Source organism: Dreissena polymorpha, chromosome 4, assembly GCF_020536995.1.
Source record: "Dreissena polymorpha isolate Duluth1 chromosome 4, UMN_Dpol_1.0, whole genome shotgun sequence".
NCBI classification, from domain to species: Eukaryota; Metazoa; Mollusca; class Bivalvia; order Myida; family Dreissenidae; genus Dreissena; species Dreissena polymorpha.
The window spans coordinates 22,180,299-22,200,117 of NC_068358.1; the positions used below are offsets into that span (position 1 = coordinate 22,180,299).

Consider the following 19,819-nt stretch of genomic DNA (forward strand, 5'->3'; position numbering starts at 1 on the left):
TGTGTATCTCATGAAGCTGCACATGTGAGTGGTGAAAGGTCAAGGTCATCCTTCAAGGTCAAAAGTAAAAAAATACAATCCAGGGAACTAATAAGCTTTAAAACGGAGATAACCTGCTAAGTGATATATTGAAATTTTATTTCAAAGCGACGCAATAGGGGGCCTTGTATTTCTGAATGTTTTTCTCTTGTTTTTTTCGTTTCCCACATAAAAACTTGATTAAGTTATCCTTTTCACGTCTGTCCATTCATCTCAAACTTTTCAGGGCTATATCTCAGAAACTAATAAAATATCAACATGAAAATTCAATTGTGTTTAGATATCAATGAGAAAAAGTGTCATGCACAAACACCATAACCATACAAGCCAGAGGTCCCGATCTTGGTGGGACATTCCTGCTTTTGAGGTGTTTGTCCCTGTGTCCCGATGTGAAACAATTTGTCTCCACATATGTAAAAACAGCATACGTTCTATAAGATCACAATAAAATTCGCTATTCAAGCTCTGTCTGGCTTAAATTACCATCACTAATCCCTTTATTGCCCCCTATTAACAAACAGTATCTACTAATTGAGTAATCCAGTGTTGTTTTTGACACCTTATCAGCGATCTATCTGCCAATTATTGATTTTATCAGGCTTTCACACCATGGTGTTTTTATGATAGGTGTCGCTAACAGCTAGCGAGAGATGCATCATAGTGAATTAAAAGCAGACAGCTTTTATATTTCCTGGCCAAAATCAATTTCAAAGATACTTTTACGCGGATTTCTGGGTATTATACCACCTGAGACTTAAAAAAACTGTCAAAGCACCAGTTTTGTATATCAAACAATTTGAGCGCTAACAGATACACATTGATGTTACACATAAAATTACTTTCGTTTTTGACTGATTTTCAGAAAATTATTTTTACATATTGCATCAATCTAAATTTAGAGTTAATTGATGATTGGTTGAATAAAAACAGTGCCCAAATTGAACTCAAATAGAGGCATGCCCAAGATTTCACGTTATCGAATCATCCGCATTACTTCCGGAAAATGGAGAACGTCTGTGTTCATGAAATTCGTAAACACATTTATTGTCAATATTTGCCAGAAATAATGAGGTACTACAGTAAAGGTGGCATGATTGATCGTTGTAGGTGTCCTGCTTTTTGGTCAAATGTCCCGACATTTTTAATGTCATAAATACTGACCTGTTATCTTATGCTTATACTTTCCAAGGGGAAATAACTCATCCAGAATTTTAACTGGGAATCCGCCACCTCAATACCGTAATACAGGCCAGGTTAAACATAGTGCAATGCAACCTAGCCAAAAATCGGTAACCAACCCTCAATATTCTTTCCGGATCTACCAGGTGTATACGTGTCTTTTACGGCTCTGAATTAAAATATTGTTTTTCTATTTATTTCACTTGGTTGATTGGGGTTTTGAATAGATAAATTGTGTTATTTAACTTTTTATTTCTCATTCGGATTAATTTGTGTGGATTTAATGGATTTGTTTCATTTGTAAAAGGTAAGCCATGCTTGTTTTTATCGAACAATGGTTTTTATTTCTACATGTACCATGCTGGGTGTTTTCAGGCGCGAACGACCACGTGCAAAACGTGCTCTTCTAATACATTGCTAGAACGTGCAAAGCATGTTCTTCTAATGTGTTACGAGATCGTGCAAAGCGTGTTCTTGTATTGACAGATTGTTTATCATTTGCCATTGTGTGCAATCATGATTTTAACGTTCCGTATGACAATCTAATTGATCGTCATTTAATTTTTCATCTGTTTTGAATTAAACTTTTGTTTAATTTATGATCTACGGCAGTATTATTATAATTTTCATTATGGTCAAATAATGATTTTATGTGCCGTATGATAATCTGGTCTGTGACCAGTTTATGGTTGAATATGCTTTGCTCTTGTTTTTCATATATTCGACTACATGATGGTCGCAGAAACAAGAGTGGATAAATACCCGGTGACTTCGCAGATCATGGATGATAATTGCAGTATCAGTCACCGGGTATCGGGCACGATCGCGACTGTACTATGCTAAGTCTCTTAGACAGTCGGTCAACATCAGACCATATGGCGACACCCGTCAGCCGGTCTTTGCCCGATGGCATTGGTCAAGGACATCGACCAATGCCGGACCATTTGGCATCCGCCGTACGGTCATTATCTGGTGACAACACTGGTCATGATATGACCAGTACGTCACCGGGGACGTTGATCACGGACCTTTAATCGACGTCTGACCAGCCGGTCTGGTCCGGTCACCAGTCATGTCACCGGTCCGGTCCAGTCATTGATCACCGGTCATGTCACTGGTCCGGCCATGTCACCGGTCCGGTCCCGTCATTGATCACCGGTCCGGTCATTGATCACTGGTCCGGTCCAGTCACCGGTCATGTCACCGGTCCAGTCATTGATCACCGGTCTGGTCACCGGTAAACAGTCATCAGTTAGGCCTGCCACCGATAACACCAGTCACCGGTCAAGAAGAAGAACTCGGTCTTCATCAATGAATTATTCTCCTATTCGTCGTCGAATACATCGTCTTCATCAAGGAGTAGACATCGGACACGCTCTTCTTCGTCGAGCAGTTCTCATCGTCGCGGCTCTCGTAAGTGATCACGTCGTCACTCACAGATACAGTATTCTAGAAGATCTCGGTCTCATCGCAGCCGATCCACATCTCGACAGCGCAGCCGATCCAGATCTCGACATCGCAGGAAACGAGGACGTCGTCAACCTTCACATAGAGATCAGCAGACTTCATTGAGCACAACAGGATAGTTATCGAACATACCTCTCCTTCATTGAGCAGTTCTCGGCGTTGATACGCTCGTAAGCGATCACGTCAATGCTCATGGAGACAATATTGTAGAAGACAATATTTCCAGCGTAGCGGAACAATATTTCGGCATAGCAGTTATATGGATGTCGCCACTTCTCACGTAGGCGTTAATGAACCTACTGGTCATATCGACGTTCTCCATTTTATTCCTTTAGGAATATCATGTCTCCATTCCACGTGTGATGGTTTTTCTTATGGCATCCACACATGTTGCAGTAACAGAGCCGTAGTTGTATACAAACACTAGTTCGTTTAACTTTCAGGCTTCGGGATAAGCTGTTCTTTTCTCCACTACGACTACAAGGACACTTATGCCTATTAATACTGATAATCTACCGTTGTTTTCTGGTTAACATTATCAGATGACTTCGTGGATGGTCATTCTTCTGCACCAGATATTTCCATTCTGACGCAGTTATATTATACCGGTCCCAATCACCGGACATCGGTCACCATTCATCGGTCATATCACCGATCACTGATCACCGGTCAGAATAAGTGATGTCTCATTGCCATTGGATTGGATTTTTGGCACGATCTTCTTTTCCCAGCAGTGCTTGACATTGATATCAGACCATATGGATTCCACCATTTTTGGTCTTTAACTGGTAACGTCACCGGTCATATTATGACTGGTCCGTTCACCTGGCTACATTTACCGGTCATTGACCGGTCCGGTTCGGTTACCAATTACCGGTTTTCCACTGTGTTTTCATCGGTCAGTTTTTAGTATCACGGGTATCGTCTACATTACCTAGTTGTATACCCCTGGCTATGATTGATTATATTTTATGGATTCAACAATCTTCATGACTTTTTGTGTTTTTCAGTACTGATGTTCTTCTGGCGACGGTTACCAAATCATGCTATATCTGTTATTTGTACTTTTATCTCAACCGGCTACATGCAGACTACTGGTCTTGCAGATAGATCGGCTGAAGTGGGATCGGAGACTAGCATTGAGGTCGAACATTACTATTTTACCTCTTTTAATTTATGTTCGAGACCCGCAGGATGAATTGTTTTAACCGCCTTTACCTGTCCGCTACAGACTTTGCAGTCAGTGTCACTGAACAGTTGGGACACATTTATGACGCTTGCAGGATTAGCAAGACGACATTTTGTATCGACTTCTGCTTTTCTATTGCTCCTACGACAGTGCATATTTTCACGCTACTGGAATCAACAAGAGGATTGCCTATCAGATTGACCGCATAGCAGCTACAGTCTTGTAGATGGCTTGGGAGCTATTGAACTCAGATCTTAGATCCTAGGATCTGGAGGGACCTCATCTTAAAGTAATTCTTCTATTACACTTCTGGCCATAACAGGCCGTCTTCCTACAACTGGTCGTATTCCTTTCAGAATTCGTCCCGGTTAGGAGTCTTGAAGTAAATGGATTAATCAAGTCAGAATTTAATACTTCCATGCATTCTACCGGCAAGCGTGGACCCCCTTAAGGTTACTCCTAGGGTTTTCACCTTTTCTGCCATCATACCTCGGATTCAGGAGGTACCACTGTCAATCATATTTCCGTACTTCGCAAATCGATGACTTCACGACCTGTATTATCCAGGATTTTAAAGGCGCCTGTTATTGGTTCAAGAAGAGGCTATATTCTGTAGATAGGTCATAAACTTATAAGTGTTAAACACTGTCCTATTCTACCAATTTTCAAGTGTGTTTGGAGTGGGAAAGTTCGGCTTGCCGTGGTTTCTTTGCCCACCCATCCTTGACAAATGGTTCCGGTCACCGGTCGGTATTTACCGGTCCGGTCACCAATCTTTCTGCTGAGACGTCTTTTCTTACGTTCGTTTCAGCTTTATTTTTAAGTTAATTGTTTTAATCTCGGGATTATTCAATGACACAGATTTCCATCTTTTTGTCATTATTTACCACTATTCAGTGGTGTCTAGACTAGAAGATTATCTTGGCAAGAATATAGTTTATTCTACCGCAACCTTCCTTACATCTTATACAGATGTGAGCAGAGAAGGTTATGGACGATCACATAGAACAACGTATCTTGAATTTCTCAATTATGTGGTATCCTAATGAATATCACCTGCACATCTACATCTTGAAAAGCGAAAATTCTTTTTAGCTGTTTTTCATTTACAACACATTTTCACGATTCCTTTGTGATGGTTTCAACTATCACACATCGGTCGTGGTTTACTTACAGACACGGAGGTGATCATATCATCACTCCTTGTAACTGGAAATCAGGAACTTATTCGTTCTTTGAAGAGAACAACAAATTTTCTCTATCGTCTTACTCATACCAGGTCGTCTCAACGCCCTATTGGACGTTTTGTCCTGCAGTTCTTTCTTTCGAATTATTTATCCATTGGGTTCAAATAATGTAATTGCGCATGCGCGGCAGTGAAGTTGCATGGTGTACAAATTGATGCATAGTATATCGAAGAATGTTGTTTATCATCAAACGCTAGTAATTAGCGTTATGCGATCGTATATCGCAGTATATACCGGTATGCTGAACAACGTCAATAATGCAGTTCACAGAAATCGATCCAGCAGGGTGTGAGATTGTTATACATTCGTCCATTGACATAAACTGGAATATCTTGCCTTCTTGGTGAGTGTTTTTGCCATAATTTCATGCAATATACTTAATGAACCATGGGATTATGGTTCTACGACCTTTTAAGTCTCCTGTACAATTATTTTCAGGAAACTTCTTCACAGGTCAAATATCATATCTCAGAGAGACATATTTTTACTGATCCAAACATGTGCCACTACATGTATTTACTTTTAGTTATTTCTACAGAAGAACGTTTTTCTGTTAGAGTTTCAATCCTTGTTACTTGTGCAAGGATAATTCCATCAGAACTGTATTAAGGTTCTATGGAAATTCATTTTTGACTGGGTATTCAAGAGCATAGTTATTACCTTAATCACTCTGCTAGATACATAGAGGTTTTTCTCACTTTTTCTTGATGATAAGAAATTTGTTCTTTTCTTCATCAAAGGATAGAGATTATGCTTTCGAATACCTTGTTTTGTGTAAGTCATCGCAACTCTGTGCTGTCTTACCTATTTTGGAACTGATCCAAACTATGGAACGTCAACACTATGTTTTTCGTTCCTTTACCTTCTTTAGCGGTTTTGACTTGTGTTACATGTTGGGATGCTTAATGAGCTCCCTATGAACCTTTTTCATCAGGCTTATTAACAGTTCCAATATAATTTTAAGACGGTTTTCCTTCTTATTATGGCTTTTGTTCAAGTTTCCAAGTTTTTCTTAAACTGGTAGTCATGAAGATGAGGATAAACTTCTTTGGGCAATCAGGGCTTTGAAGTTCTATCTCAGCAGTGTTAGTCGGAAGTTCATTCGAGGTTCTCAAAGACATTCTTCATTTCCCAAAAAAAGGGTGGGGATGTGTCTGCGGCTTCTATTTCTAGGGGTTAGACCTCGACTAAGGAAAGTTACTCTTATCCTATCTAAGGATTCATTCCTTTTTAGGATCTGACCGCATGAATTAAGAGCTCTGTCTGTTTTGTGGGCATACATTAATCACACCCCACTTTTGACGTGCTCTAAGCTGTTTTCTGGAGGAATCCGACCACCTTTGTCATCTTTTTATCTTCGTTTTCTGAAGTGCCAACAATACAATTTGTATATGTTTGGGCTTGTTGTGGTTTCACTAACGGTAGTGTCTTCTTCACGACATAGACATATTACTCTGTCAGAGAATTCATAATTAATACCGTTTTAATGAAGATTACTTGATAACCCTTGTTTAGGTTTTGCTATCATTAGCTGATAACCATGTTTATGGGTTCTACTGTGTTGGGAAAATATATATGAACCTTCCCACCGCAGCTGCAAAATCAGCATAAGATAACAGGTCAGTATTTATGACATTAAAACAAATTTTTTAAATAAAATTCATTTTAATTATTAAATACTTACCTGTTATCGGTAAGTCCCACCTCCCACCCCGCTATTCGATTAATATTTTTGTATATATATTGAAAGAATATTGAGGGTTGGTTACCGATTTTTGGCTAGGTTGCATTGCACTATGTTTAACCCGGCCTGTATTATGGTATTGAGGTGGCGGATTCCCAGTTAAAATTCCGTATGAGTTATTTCCCCTTGGAAAGTATAAGCATAAGATAACAGGTAAGTATTTAATAATTTAAATGAATTTTATTTAAAAAAAAATTGTTTAAGCTTGAATATTATATATGAAATATATATAGTGAAGCTATCCTACTCACCCCAGTGTCGGCGTGAGCGTGCAAATGTTAAAGTTTGCGTACTACCCCAAATGTTTCCTATGTCCCTTGACATATTGCTTCAATTCTTTGCATACTTCTCTACCAAGATGAGCCAAAGTTATAAACAAGACCAGACAACTGTATCAAGCATTTTGTAAGAATTTTGGCCCTTTCTTCTCTCAGAATATGCATATTATTGATAAATCTATGTTAAAGTTTGCGTACCACCTCAAAAAATGTAATGTCCCTTGACATATTGCTTTCATATTTTGCAAACTTCTTTAACCAACATGACCCCAATCTATAAACAAGCGCAGACAACTGTATCAAGCATTTTGTAAGAATTATGGCCCTTTCTTCTCTCAGAATATGCATATTATTGATAAATCTATGTTAAAGTTTGCGTACCACCTCAAAAAATTTAATGTCCCTTGACATATTGCTTTCATATTTTGCAAACTTCTTTAACCAACACGACCCCAATCTATAAACAAGCGCAGACAACTGTATCAAGCATTTTGTAAGAATTTGTGGCCCTTTTTCCATTTAGAATATGCATATTATTGATAAATCTATGTTAAAGTCTGCGTACCAACTCAAATTTTTTCAATGTCCCTTGACATATTGCTTTAATATTTTGCAAACTTTACCAACATGGCCCCAATCTATAAACAAGACCAGACAACTGTATCAAGCATTTTGTAAGAATTATGGCCCTTTTTCCATTTAGAATATGCATATTATTGATAAATCTATGTTAAAGTCTGAGTACCACCTCAAAAATTTGTAAGAATTATGGCCCTTTTTTGTCTTAGTAACTGAATATTTTGCAAAATTTTGTGTTTAGATCCACTTGACTTCTAAGGTATCAAAGCTATTGCTTTCAAACTTCAAATATTTTCTTACTATCATGAGGGTACTGTACCTGGCAAGTTCAATTTGACCTTGACCTTTGAATGACCTTGACTCTCAAGGTCAAAAGAATAAATTTAAAGGCTCTATAAAGGTCACGATCCGTAATTATTTACCGATTTTTAATTAGTGTTTTTCATATTTTATTTATAAAGGTTATCAAAAAACAATATGTATATGCAATTGGACATTCCCATACAAAAATAAGCAATACAATTTGCTTTGAGCTCAAATTATAGTGTCCTCCAAGTCAATTGTGTTTACAAACAATCAGTATATTTACATCGCTGTTTACTCGGAAAGTGAAAGTGAAAGTCACTCAGGTCACCAAAAATATATAGTTGATTTTCAACGTTTTCCGGTATCACTCACAAAGTTGGTCTCTTCTCAATGGTTAAAACGTTTGTAGTGATCTATTAAGTAACTTTCTTCTGGTAAAAATTGTTTAAAACAGAATTAAAATTTAATTTTCTTTCGGCTATTTTTAGCATACGTAAACGCTTTGAGGCTACACATCACGTTAGTTGCAAAGTTGTAAACATTTCTACCAATTATGAAACGGGTATATCTTCCATATGTCTTGACAACATTGCACTTCAGCTGTGTTATGAGCATTTTTTATGCACATGAAACTGAAATCCGGTAAAAATTAGACCAGTTTATACGCATTATAATTTGTTTTCTCACCTTTATAGAGCCTTTAAGTTAAATTGCCATAACTTCTTTATTTATGATCAGGTTTTATTATTACTTTGACAAAGCAACACTTACCTGAATACCACAATGGATTCAACCCAAACAATACCCCACGCCCCAACCCAGAATTCCTGCCCCCCCCCCCCCCCCCAATTTTTTTTTTGTTTTCCTTTTTTTATTTTTGAAAGATCGTCTAATAAATGACCACACCCCACATTATATCCCCCTCTCAACCGCACCCCCCCCCCCCCCCCCCCCCCTGTACCCAACCCAAAAAAAATATTTTTTTCTTTGAAACATGGTTAAAAAAAAAAATATATATATATTTTGAAGGACTGTCCAAACTTCTCACTCAAGCTATTGCTGTCAAACTTTAAATAAAATCTTATTAGTTTGTTTTATGTCTTTACAAATGTTCAATAGGTTGTGGAAAATATACATTAACTATTACCTTGACCTAATTGAATAATTTAAACAATTTCCCCATGATGGCTTATGTTATACTGTCAAGCACTCAAATAGTCAAGCGCTGTCCTCTGACAGCTCTTGTTTAATGGAATGTCCTGATTTGGACCTGAAAATTTCTGGCATGTATGCCATAACCATACACTTTCTTAAATTAGAGTTATTGCCCTTTGTTTTTAGTGTGATGTAACTTTTTAGGGCTATATCTCATATACAATATAAGATTTCAACAGAAATGTGTGTATTGATATTGATGACAAGAAGTGTCATGCATAAGGACATAACAATACACTTCCTTAAATAAGATTTATTGTCCTTTGTTGTTTTTGATAATTGCAATATATAAAAACAATGACCCTACAATTATTTGTTTATTTATTATACCTTATATCAAGGGATTTGCACCCATACATAAACAAAACTTTGGCGGGGGATATCAATTCAACAAATTAACTTGTTACTGACTTGTTAACTGTTTTTACAGGATGATCCACAGTCCCGCATGATGGCTGTGCAGTACTGTGAGAAGATCTTCCCTAGAGACCATGTTCCTGCCAGCTACATCCTACTGCTGGCTGCAGGGGACCAGTAAGTACACTTGCTGCTGGACTCCAGTGAGTAAACTTGCTGCTGGGAACCATTAAGTACCTGAACACTTGCTTCTGGTCACAATTGAGTATACTGAAAATATAACGGAAAATTCAAAAAGGTCTTTAGCAAACCCACAAAACTTAACTTGTGGTACAAACCAAGTTTACCCATTTAAAACTTTTTAAAGTCACATATTGTACCATTTGAAATTATTTGAATGAAACTTGACTTAAATTGGAACATAAATGGAGTCAGCATTGTTTGTAAAATTTTATGTGATATTAAAACTATTTTATGCCTCACCATGAGCTTTTATTCAGTTTTACAAATGAATGAAATAAGAAACTGAAACCAATAAACTTTAAATAAATTTGTATGCTCCCCGAAATAAAATTTTGGCGGAGCATATAGTTGCCAGTTTGTCCTTCCTTCCTTACTTCCTTTCGTCACACTTGTTACCATTTCTCATACACTGTTTGATGTCACAGGGGTCAAGGTCATCGAGGCTAATAATAGATTTTCCTTCACGCTTTTGTTACAGTTTCTTATAGCGCCTTTAATACTTTACCGATCTCTTACATATTTGCAATGTAGGTACCTTGCATGGACCTCTACCTTTTGATGAGGTTTGAGGTCACTGGGTTCAAGGTCAAGGTCACCGAGGCTTATAATAGATTTTCCTTCACACTTTTGTTACAGTTTCTAATAGCGCCTTCAATACTTTACCGATCTCTTACAATTTGCAATGTAGGTGCCTTGCATGGACCTCTACCTTTTGAGGAGGTTTGAGGTCACTGGGGTCAAGGTCACCGAGGCTAATAATATATTTTCTGTCACGCTTTTGTCACAGTTTCTCATAGGGCTTTCAATACTTTACCCATCTCTTACAATTTGCAATGTAGGTGCCTTGCATGGACCTCTACCTTTTGAGGAGGTTTGAGGTCACTGGGGTCAAGGTCACCAAGGCTAATAATATATTTTCCGTCAAGCTTTTGTTACAGTTTCTCATAGGGCCTTCAATACTTTACAAATCTCTGTCATATTTGGCATGTAGGTACCTTGCATGGACCTCTACCTTTTGATGAGGTTTGAGGTCACTGGGATCAAGGTCAAGGTCATCGAGACTAATAATATATTTTTCCGTCACACTTTTGTTACATTTTCTCATAGCGCCTTCAATATTTTACCGATCTCTTAGATATGCATCTAGGTACCTTACATAGTCCTCTACCTTTTGATGACGCTTGATGTCATTTGGGGTCAAGGCCATTGAGGCTAATAATATACTTTTTTTAGGTGGCTATTAACACATAGATTGACAAAGCGCATCATCGGGGAGCATCCATCGTTTTCAACGATACTTCTTGTTTACATTGGGGGTCAAATAATTTAATTGATGTGTCCAGCATCGTTCCGGGATATGTGTGTTCATGTGACACTGCATATTGTTCCATTGTCTTTTTCAGGAAAGAGGATATCCGTATTGAGGCTCGTAAGGCGCTCAATATCACAGGGGGTATGGACAAACTGACCTCCAACAAGTCTCCTGTTGCCTTAGATACCATTATATTGCCAGCGTTCCCTCGCATGGTTCTGTACATCAAGGAGAAGGTGAGAGATCCACTCTGCATGTAATATGTTTAGTGGGAAACTGTTGTATGTTGTATCAAGATTTTTGCTTTGAACATAATGTGAATCAGTATTGCATCAAACCCTAACTCTGTAGTATATATCAGTATTTAGTGGTGTAATGGTAGTCATTACTTGGTCATGAAATTAGGAGAGACTGGGAAGCAAATGCAGTCTGCTAAATGACTACAAACCAAAAACCTTAGAAGTTGCAAAAAATGAAGTGTAAACTTCAACACCGTTATTTCGAACACCGATAATCCGAAGTCACCGTTATTTCGAAGTATTTTTCAGGTCCCGATTTTGGTTCTCCTTTGTTTAATGTAAAATTTCATTGTTAATCCGAACTTCGTTAAACCGAAGAAATCGTTAATTCGAAGTGATTCAGTCGGTCCCAACACTATAATTCGCACCTAATTATCAATCTTTAATCCGAAGTCAAAACTGCAAAATACGGTGCGTAATTTCACACCTTTGTCGTGGCGCGTCAATAGCCGATCATTACACCTTTGTCGTCTGCGCGAACGCCGTTGTTCAGAGATACATCGCGTATTAGTTTAAAAAAAATGTTTCATTTCCGAAAATGTATTCATATGTATTTATGTCTGATAATTTGTGCTATTCTTTATATTTTATATGTTCTGTAATTAGACAAATATAAAAACAAGAAAAAGAATCGTGTTATTCCTCCGTTTGTTACAAGTGGAAATCTATTTGCTATCTGACTAGTTTACGCTTTTAAGTAAGCGTGTAACAAAACCATGCGAATTCCACAACGTTTCATTTTTACAGAATCAAAGAAGTCTTCTGTCAAATGTTTATTTCGAATTATCGTTAATCCGAAGTTTTTTTAACGGTCCCGACGACTTCGAAATAACGGTGTTGAAGTGTAATTTAATCACTGTTTCTGCGAGAACATGCAAAATTCATTATTAGGGCTGACATAGGAATAGCAAGTTACCAGTCAGTTGTATTAAATTCTGTGGTCTTATGATGAAACATAATGTAAATTTTAAATAAAAAAAAAAATTGAACATTTTTTTTTTTATTTGGGCAGAATAGAATATTTGCATTTTGCTCAAATGGTAATTGACTTTGTTAATATTAATAAATATATGCATTTTGCAGAAGATTGCCTTAATGAATTAAAATAATTGTCACAAAGTGTCTGCAGCTTTTACATGCCATTTTTTATTGCCATGCTTAAATAACAACTGTCTTGGTTCTCACGGTGATTATTTAAACTTGAGATTTAGTATTATGGTTATAACTCAACCAAGTTTAAAAAACATATTGGTTTAAGCTTACATTGTTAATGTTTAAACATAATGTAGGTTTAATAATCCTCTGTTCATGTGATCCTAAAGCACATGTGCAATGTATGAAGTGGGAATGCAGATTTTCGTTTTGTAGGCAGATTCATCGTTCTAGACAGAGAGAGAGAGAGATTTGTCTCCAAACTTCAATTATGTTTAATTTTGACAAACTGTTAAATGTTGATCTTGTTTGTATTTTTCGATTGTTTAACAGTATTTCAGTCACAGTGATCAGTTCATCCTAGGTTTGCATGTGTATCGGTACTATTTACACATGCTTAAACCAGTCACTGACAACTGCCCTGCTTTAATCAAAGGTAGGGAAAGAATGGCCGTAGAAAGGATTAAATGACCAATGCACAAGTCATTTAACAAGAATTAAATGACCAATGACCACACAAGTCATGTAGAAAGGTTTAAATGACCAATGTCCACACACGTTTAGTTTAAACCTATTTATTTAAGCTTGGTTGCATCAAAAGCCTCAGGCTTATAGAAACGCTCTCGAGTCGGTTTCCTGGGCCTATAACCAGTACTTGGTGTCTTTGGGGAAGATCTTGTGAATGTCCCCGAGTGGGGATCGAACCCATGACCACCCGATCGCTAGGCGGACACCTTATCCATTACGCCACGGCGAATTCCCACACAAGTCATGTAGAAAGGATTGTTTGACCAATGCCAACGCAAGTCATGTAGAAAGGATTAAATGACCAATCCCCACACAAGTCATGTAGAAAGGATTAAATGACCAATGCCCACACAAGTCATGTAGAAAGGATTAAATGACCAATGCCCACACAAGTTATGTAGAAAGGATTAAATGACCAATGCCCACACAAGTCATGTAGAGAGGACTAAATGACCAATGCCCTGCCCACACAAGTCATGTAGAAAGGATTAAATGACCAATTCACACACGAGTCCTGTAGAGAGTACTAAATGACCAGTGCTCACACAAGTCATGTAGAAAGGATTAAATGACCAATGCCCACACAAGTCATGTAGAGAGGAGTAAATGACCAATGCCCACACATGTCATGTAGAAAGAATTAAATGACCAAAAGCATTGGTTATTGATACAAGTTATGTGGCTGAGCCCAGGATTTAGTCCTCAATCTTCTAATTTATAGTGAAGTCCTGTACCTAATGAATAGATAAACCTGCATGTCTGCAGTATGTATTGTGGTCTTTAGGCAGATCTACGCGTGACCTCCCAGAAGCGTTATGAAGGGTCTGGTCACACCCTGCCTTTCAACCCGGCCACATTCTCAGAGATATTGGTGTTCCTGCGTGCCTGCCTGGCCAGAAGTGCGGGCCTCCCCCCAGACGTTGATGGTGTGGCTGACATGAAGGAACAGGCTCCTGTCATCTCCAAATACGTCTCTGCACTACTTAAGGTAAGGACTTAAATAGATAAAAAAAAAACTATGACAAATTACTGTTTGGGTCTTGATGATATCAATTCTGTGTATATTTTTTATACATCAAAAATAAAATAATGGGTAAGTAAAGCCATTTGTTAGCAAAACATTCTCTTGGCTGCTTAATAAACATATTTTTCCCCTTCAACATACAGCATTCATACTTGCAAACATTGATCCTCAGAGAAAGATAGACATCTTATGTTAATCTACAAGTTAATTGTCTACCCAGTAATACAGATATGTATGAGCTTTGCTTCTGGAAAGCAGGGTTTTGATGCATGTGCATAAAATGTCCATTTAGATAAGCCCAACCCATGCGAAAAACGTTGGATCTCAGATATTTCCGATACAATTTACTGAAGTCCAGTTTTATTCCCGTTACTGTCAGACCTTGTGTCTGTTTAAAATCCATTATGTAAAACAATGCAAACGAAACTATAATTATGTAACAAAAAATACAGACTGGTTTATGTGTTTTTTAGTTTGATAGATTGTTTAACTTTAAAATAAAATGGATTTTACCAACCAGTCGAACTTGCTTTCTTTGCAACAAATTCTAAGTGCGATTCTCAGAACCAGTTAAATATTACACCTTGTTTCATGACGTAGATGACACAATTTTTATGTTTTTAGTTGAATTTTACCAGTTTAAATCCTTTTGATGATTGTTATTTGAATGTGAGGAACCAAACGACCATTGCCTATTCCGTCTCACGATTTGATGTGCAGATCAGCAGTACAAGAGACTGTTTCAACGATGGCTAAAATATACAAAAACAAATCACAAAGCGTCCTTTACTTTTTAGTGAAAGTTTTACCATATGTGTTTATAGAACATTTTTAGCTCATCTATTTTTTGAAAAAAAATTATGAGCTATTGTCATCACCTTGGCGTCGGCGTTGGTGTCCGGTTAAGTTTTGCGTTTAGGTCCACTTTTCTCAGAAAGTATCAACGCTATTGCATTCAAACTTGGTACACTTACTAACTATCATGAGAGGACTGGGCAGGCAAAGTTAGATAACTCTGGCGTGCATTTTGACAGAATTATGTGCCCTTTTTATACTTAGAAAATTGAAAAGTTTGGTTAAGTTTTGCGTTTAGGTCCACTTTTCTCAGAAAGTATCAATGCTATTGCATTCAAACTTGGTACACTTACTTTCTATCATGAGGGGACTGGGCAGGCAAAGTGAGATAACTCTTGCGTGCATTTTGACAGAATTATGTGCCCTTTTTATACTTAGAAAATTGAAAGTTTTGGTTAAGTTTTATGTTTAGGTCCATTTTATTCCTTAAGTATCAAAGCTATTGCTTTCATACTTGCAACACTTACTAACTATCATAAGGGGACTGTGCAGGCAAAGTGATGTAACTCTGACTGGCATTTTGACAGAATTATGTGCCCTTTTTATACTTAGAAAATTGAAAATTTGTTTAAGTTTTGTGTTTAGGTCCACTTTATTCCTACAGTATCAAAGCTATTGCTTTCATACTTGCAACACTTATTAACTATCATAAGGGGACTGTGCAGGCAAAGTAATGTAACTCTGACTGGCATTTGGACGGAATTATGGGCCCTTTATACTTAGAAAATTGAAAATTTGGTTAAGTTTTGTGTTTTGGTCCACTTTACCCCTAAAGTATCAAAGATATTGCTTTCATACTTGGAACACTCGCAAACTATCATAAGGGTACAGTAAAAGGACAAGTTGCATAACTCTGGTTGTCATTTTTACGGAATTATGGCCCTTTTTTTACTTAGTAACTTTGAATATATGGTTAAATTTGTGTTTCGATCCACTTTACTTCTGAAGTATCAAGGCTATTGCTTTCAAACTTCAAATACTTTCATCCTATCATGAGGTTACTGTACCTAGCAAGTTGAATTTTACCTTGACCTTTGAATGACCTTGACTCTCGAGGTCAAATTATTAAATTTTGCTAAAATTGCCATAACTTCTTTATTTATGATTAGATTTGATTGATACTTTAACAAAACTACTCTTACCTGACATACCACAATAGACTCCACCCAAACCATCCCCCGTGCCCTTCCCCCCTCCCCCCCCCGAATTCCCCCCCCCCCCCCCTCGAATCCCCCCCCCGCCTATTTTTTTTTTTGATCATCTCACAAATGACCACACCCTCACACTATACCCCCCCCCCCACCCCACCCCCCCCCCCAATTTTTTTTTTAAACGGTTAAAAAACCCAAATATATTTTTTATTATTTTATGTTTGAAATACCGTCCAACCATCGCACCCAAGAATCCCCCCCCTCCCCCCACCCGAATCCCCCCTCTAATTTTTTTTTTTTTATTTTTTTTTTTTTTTTAAGATCATCATCCCCCCCACCCCCCCCACCCCCCCCCCCCCAATTTTATTTTGTTATTTTTTTTGAAACGGTTAAAAAACACAAATATTTATTTTTATTATTTTATATTTGAAATACCGTCCAACCATCGCACCCCCCCTCCCCCCCCCCCCCCCCCCCCCCCCCCCCCCCCCCCGAATTTTTATATATTTTTTTCGCATTTTTGGAAAATAATGTTATATGTCCACACACCCACACTATACACCCCTCTTCACTCCACCCCTCCCTCCTTTGTGATTGAAAATGAGAGTCCCTTCACCTTTAAAAAGAAAATAGATGAGCGGTCTGCACCCGCAAGGCGGTGCTCTTGTTTAATTCAGTTGTTATTGTATTTAAAATTGTTTACCGTTATGAACATCATAATAAATGAACTCAATTACATTTATTTTCTATTGTTTGGTTAAAGGAGAACAAGGTCCATTAAAATCAGGTGAGGTTCGGTAAATTTTTTAAGTTATCGGACCTCGTGTTCTGTAAGATTTTTTTGTCTTTCGCATTGGTTGATAATCCTTTGCAGTTCACACTGGCTTATCGGGACAACACTTTCCACTTTTGTGGAATGATTCCTTGAAAGGAAGTCTCTTCTAAATGAAATGTTGTCTCAACAGAAAATGTTGTCCCTGATCGGCCTGTGCAGACTGCTTTACGATGTGCTTTCCTAGAGCACAGCTCATATGCATTGTGATCACTGCTGATTTTTGTAGGAGGACAGTTCAGAGCGGAGTCCTGTACAGACGTATGTGACACTTGCAGTGATGCTGGTAAAGGCAGCAGTTGGTGAGTAACACACACATGGTGTGCATACCGCTGTGATATTGTCTTGAACTTCCTCATTTTGTTAAATGTCCACCGCAAAGCAGGTGGGTACTTTAGTTATGCCTATGTTTGAAGATAAAGGTTATACAATTTTGTACTAACATGTACAATTTTTCAGCCTCCATTACCATTTCCATTTTTTGTGTCTACTCAATGTCCCACATACTTTTAAAATACTTTTCATGAATCTTGGCTCAAATGTAATGCTCATTGAGAAGTAATTGGGTGGTGGCGCAGACTCAAGGATGAAGGTGTGATGGTAGGCAGGAGATTGGTCAACGTCAAACAGGTTGATCAAAAACTCGTCAATGAATTGACGGATTGGCTTGATACTTCACATGTGCCTTGGCCTTGGACAGTAGATGACCCCTTTTGATATTGGGGTCATTAGAATAAGTAAAATGTTTGAGAACCTATTTTGTTGCACTGCCATTTTTATTGTTACACAGTTTGATTCCATCTGATGTATATGTGATATCTTCTGAATATATGCTTACTTGTTTCTCAGGTGAATTGCCCATGTACTGCCTCCTTGAAATGGTTGCCATGGCTGCAGAGCTGCTGGTCCCACAATTTATCAAACATCTTGATTGGCTCAAGGTAATTTGATAATGCATATTGGTGTGATGGTTATTTGGGATGACAATATGACAAAGTTTGATTTTCAGGTCAACAAATAAAAATTCAATGTTGCAGGGGTATTCAACATTAAATAACCTAATGATTTCCCATATTGATGACTTAAAGTGGTTGAACATACATGTTTTACAAGCATCTATTCACTAGGAATTGTAGCATTACCCTGCTAATGTGAATCACTGTACATAAAGAAATAATGAAAACAATCGCTAAAAAGCTGCAGTTTTAGTGGGAAAGAATATGACTTTTGTCGTTTGACATGTTAATAATGACGTCATGAACACGCGTGCTTAGTATTTGTAAAAAAAAGTTTTTTGCTGTTTGGGTTGCATTTTGTGTTTAAAATATATTACATCTTGGTATCAAATTGTTTGTTTTGTTGAATCTGATTTGATTTTACTAAAAGTTATTACTTTATAGGTGATTCCGAGTAATATGACCATCCTCCACACATGACTGATATAAGAACTTCCTGTTGACCATGATATAAAAAAATATATCAGGCAATGTTATATCAGGCAAATATCAATGTGGTGGTATGATAAAACTCTCTTACAGACCCTGGTGTTCTCTAAAAATGATGGTATCCGTGACCATGCAGCCAACCTGTACGCCATAGTGGTGTGTAGCCGTGGGGATGAGGGCTGCACTCTAGATGCTCTTGAGACCATGCAGAAGTCACTGTCAAATAAGGTTGGTCAAAGTGAATTTGTTGTTATGCGAAATTTTACTTTTTATATAGAAGAAAAGACAGGTTTCTCTATTTGCACTATCATCCGCATCCAAGCTTTGTTAGTTAATTGGTAAGCTCTCTGGAATTGCATGCGGGATTTCATTAAACCTTATAACATGTACTCTTAAGTTTTAAAATGACTAAATAGGCCAAGTTTGCTTTCTCTAGATTGACATTCATCAAAAGGTTATTATGAATAGCCACATGGATACAACGGAATTTCACAATAACAAATTGAGTTATTGTTATGAAACTCGACACATACCTCATGTGCAAACCTAGCTTTGTATTGCATTTGCGATAGGTCGGTCATGGTTAGAAATCGTAAATATGGAACAATTGTCTCTGCTCAATAACTCACTAAACAGTTCAGCTATTGTTATAAATTTAAATATATTAATAATTTATATCAAGACCTTGGTTTGGTTTCATTTGGTATAAATCGGGTCAAAAGTTAAGGCAACTGTTACTAAAAATAGATTCATCTAACTAACTCAAAAACAAAATAAGCTATTGTCATGCAATCAAATGCATGGATGTGATTCATCAAAACTTCATTTGAGATTGCAGATAGGGTCAAGGTCAGTGCTACTTAAAATAGAAACATTCAATATTAGGGGTATTTTTTTATTTTGTCACTTTTATGATGACAAAGCTAATTGAACTATCTTGATGAAAGTTTGCTAAAGCATGCTTGCATGGGGACCTAGTTTTGTATTGTATTGTGGGATAATCAGCTTGCATGGGGACCTAGCTTTGTATTGTATTGTGGGATAATCAGCTTGCATGGGGACCTAGCTTTGTATTGTATTGTGGGATAATCAGCTTGCATGGGGACCTAGCTTTGTATTGTATTGTGGGATAATCAGCTTGCATGGGGACCTAGCTTTGTATTGTATTGTGGGATAATCAGCTTGCATGGGGACCTAGCTTTGTATTGTATTGTGGGATAATCAGCTTGCATGGGGACCTAGCTTTGTATTGTATTGTGGGATAATCAGGTCAATGTCACTGTTTTTAAAAATACAAAAATGTATTCTGCTCAATGTTTTCATAGATGTATTGTGCTACAATTTTATGAATTGGTAGCTGCACACAAAACTAACTTCA

General features: G+C 37.5%; 1 protein-coding gene across 1 annotated transcript in view; it reads left to right on the plus strand.

Moving 5' to 3' along the window:
* Positions 1-19,819, plus strand: part of LOC127877755 (proteasome adapter and scaffold protein ECM29-like) — a 97,114-nt gene that overhangs the window by 29,052 nt on the left and 48,243 nt on the right. The window contains exons 15-20 of the mRNA XM_052423963.1: positions 9,674-9,777; positions 11,247-11,391; positions 13,919-14,122; positions 17,226-17,298; positions 17,846-17,937; positions 18,535-18,669. Coding sequence (XP_052279923.1) covers positions 9,674-9,777; positions 11,247-11,391; positions 13,919-14,122; positions 17,226-17,298; positions 17,846-17,937; positions 18,535-18,669 — 753 coding nt within the window. The remainder of the gene's footprint in view (positions 1-9,673; positions 9,778-11,246; positions 11,392-13,918; positions 14,123-17,225; positions 17,299-17,845; positions 17,938-18,534; positions 18,670-19,819) is intronic.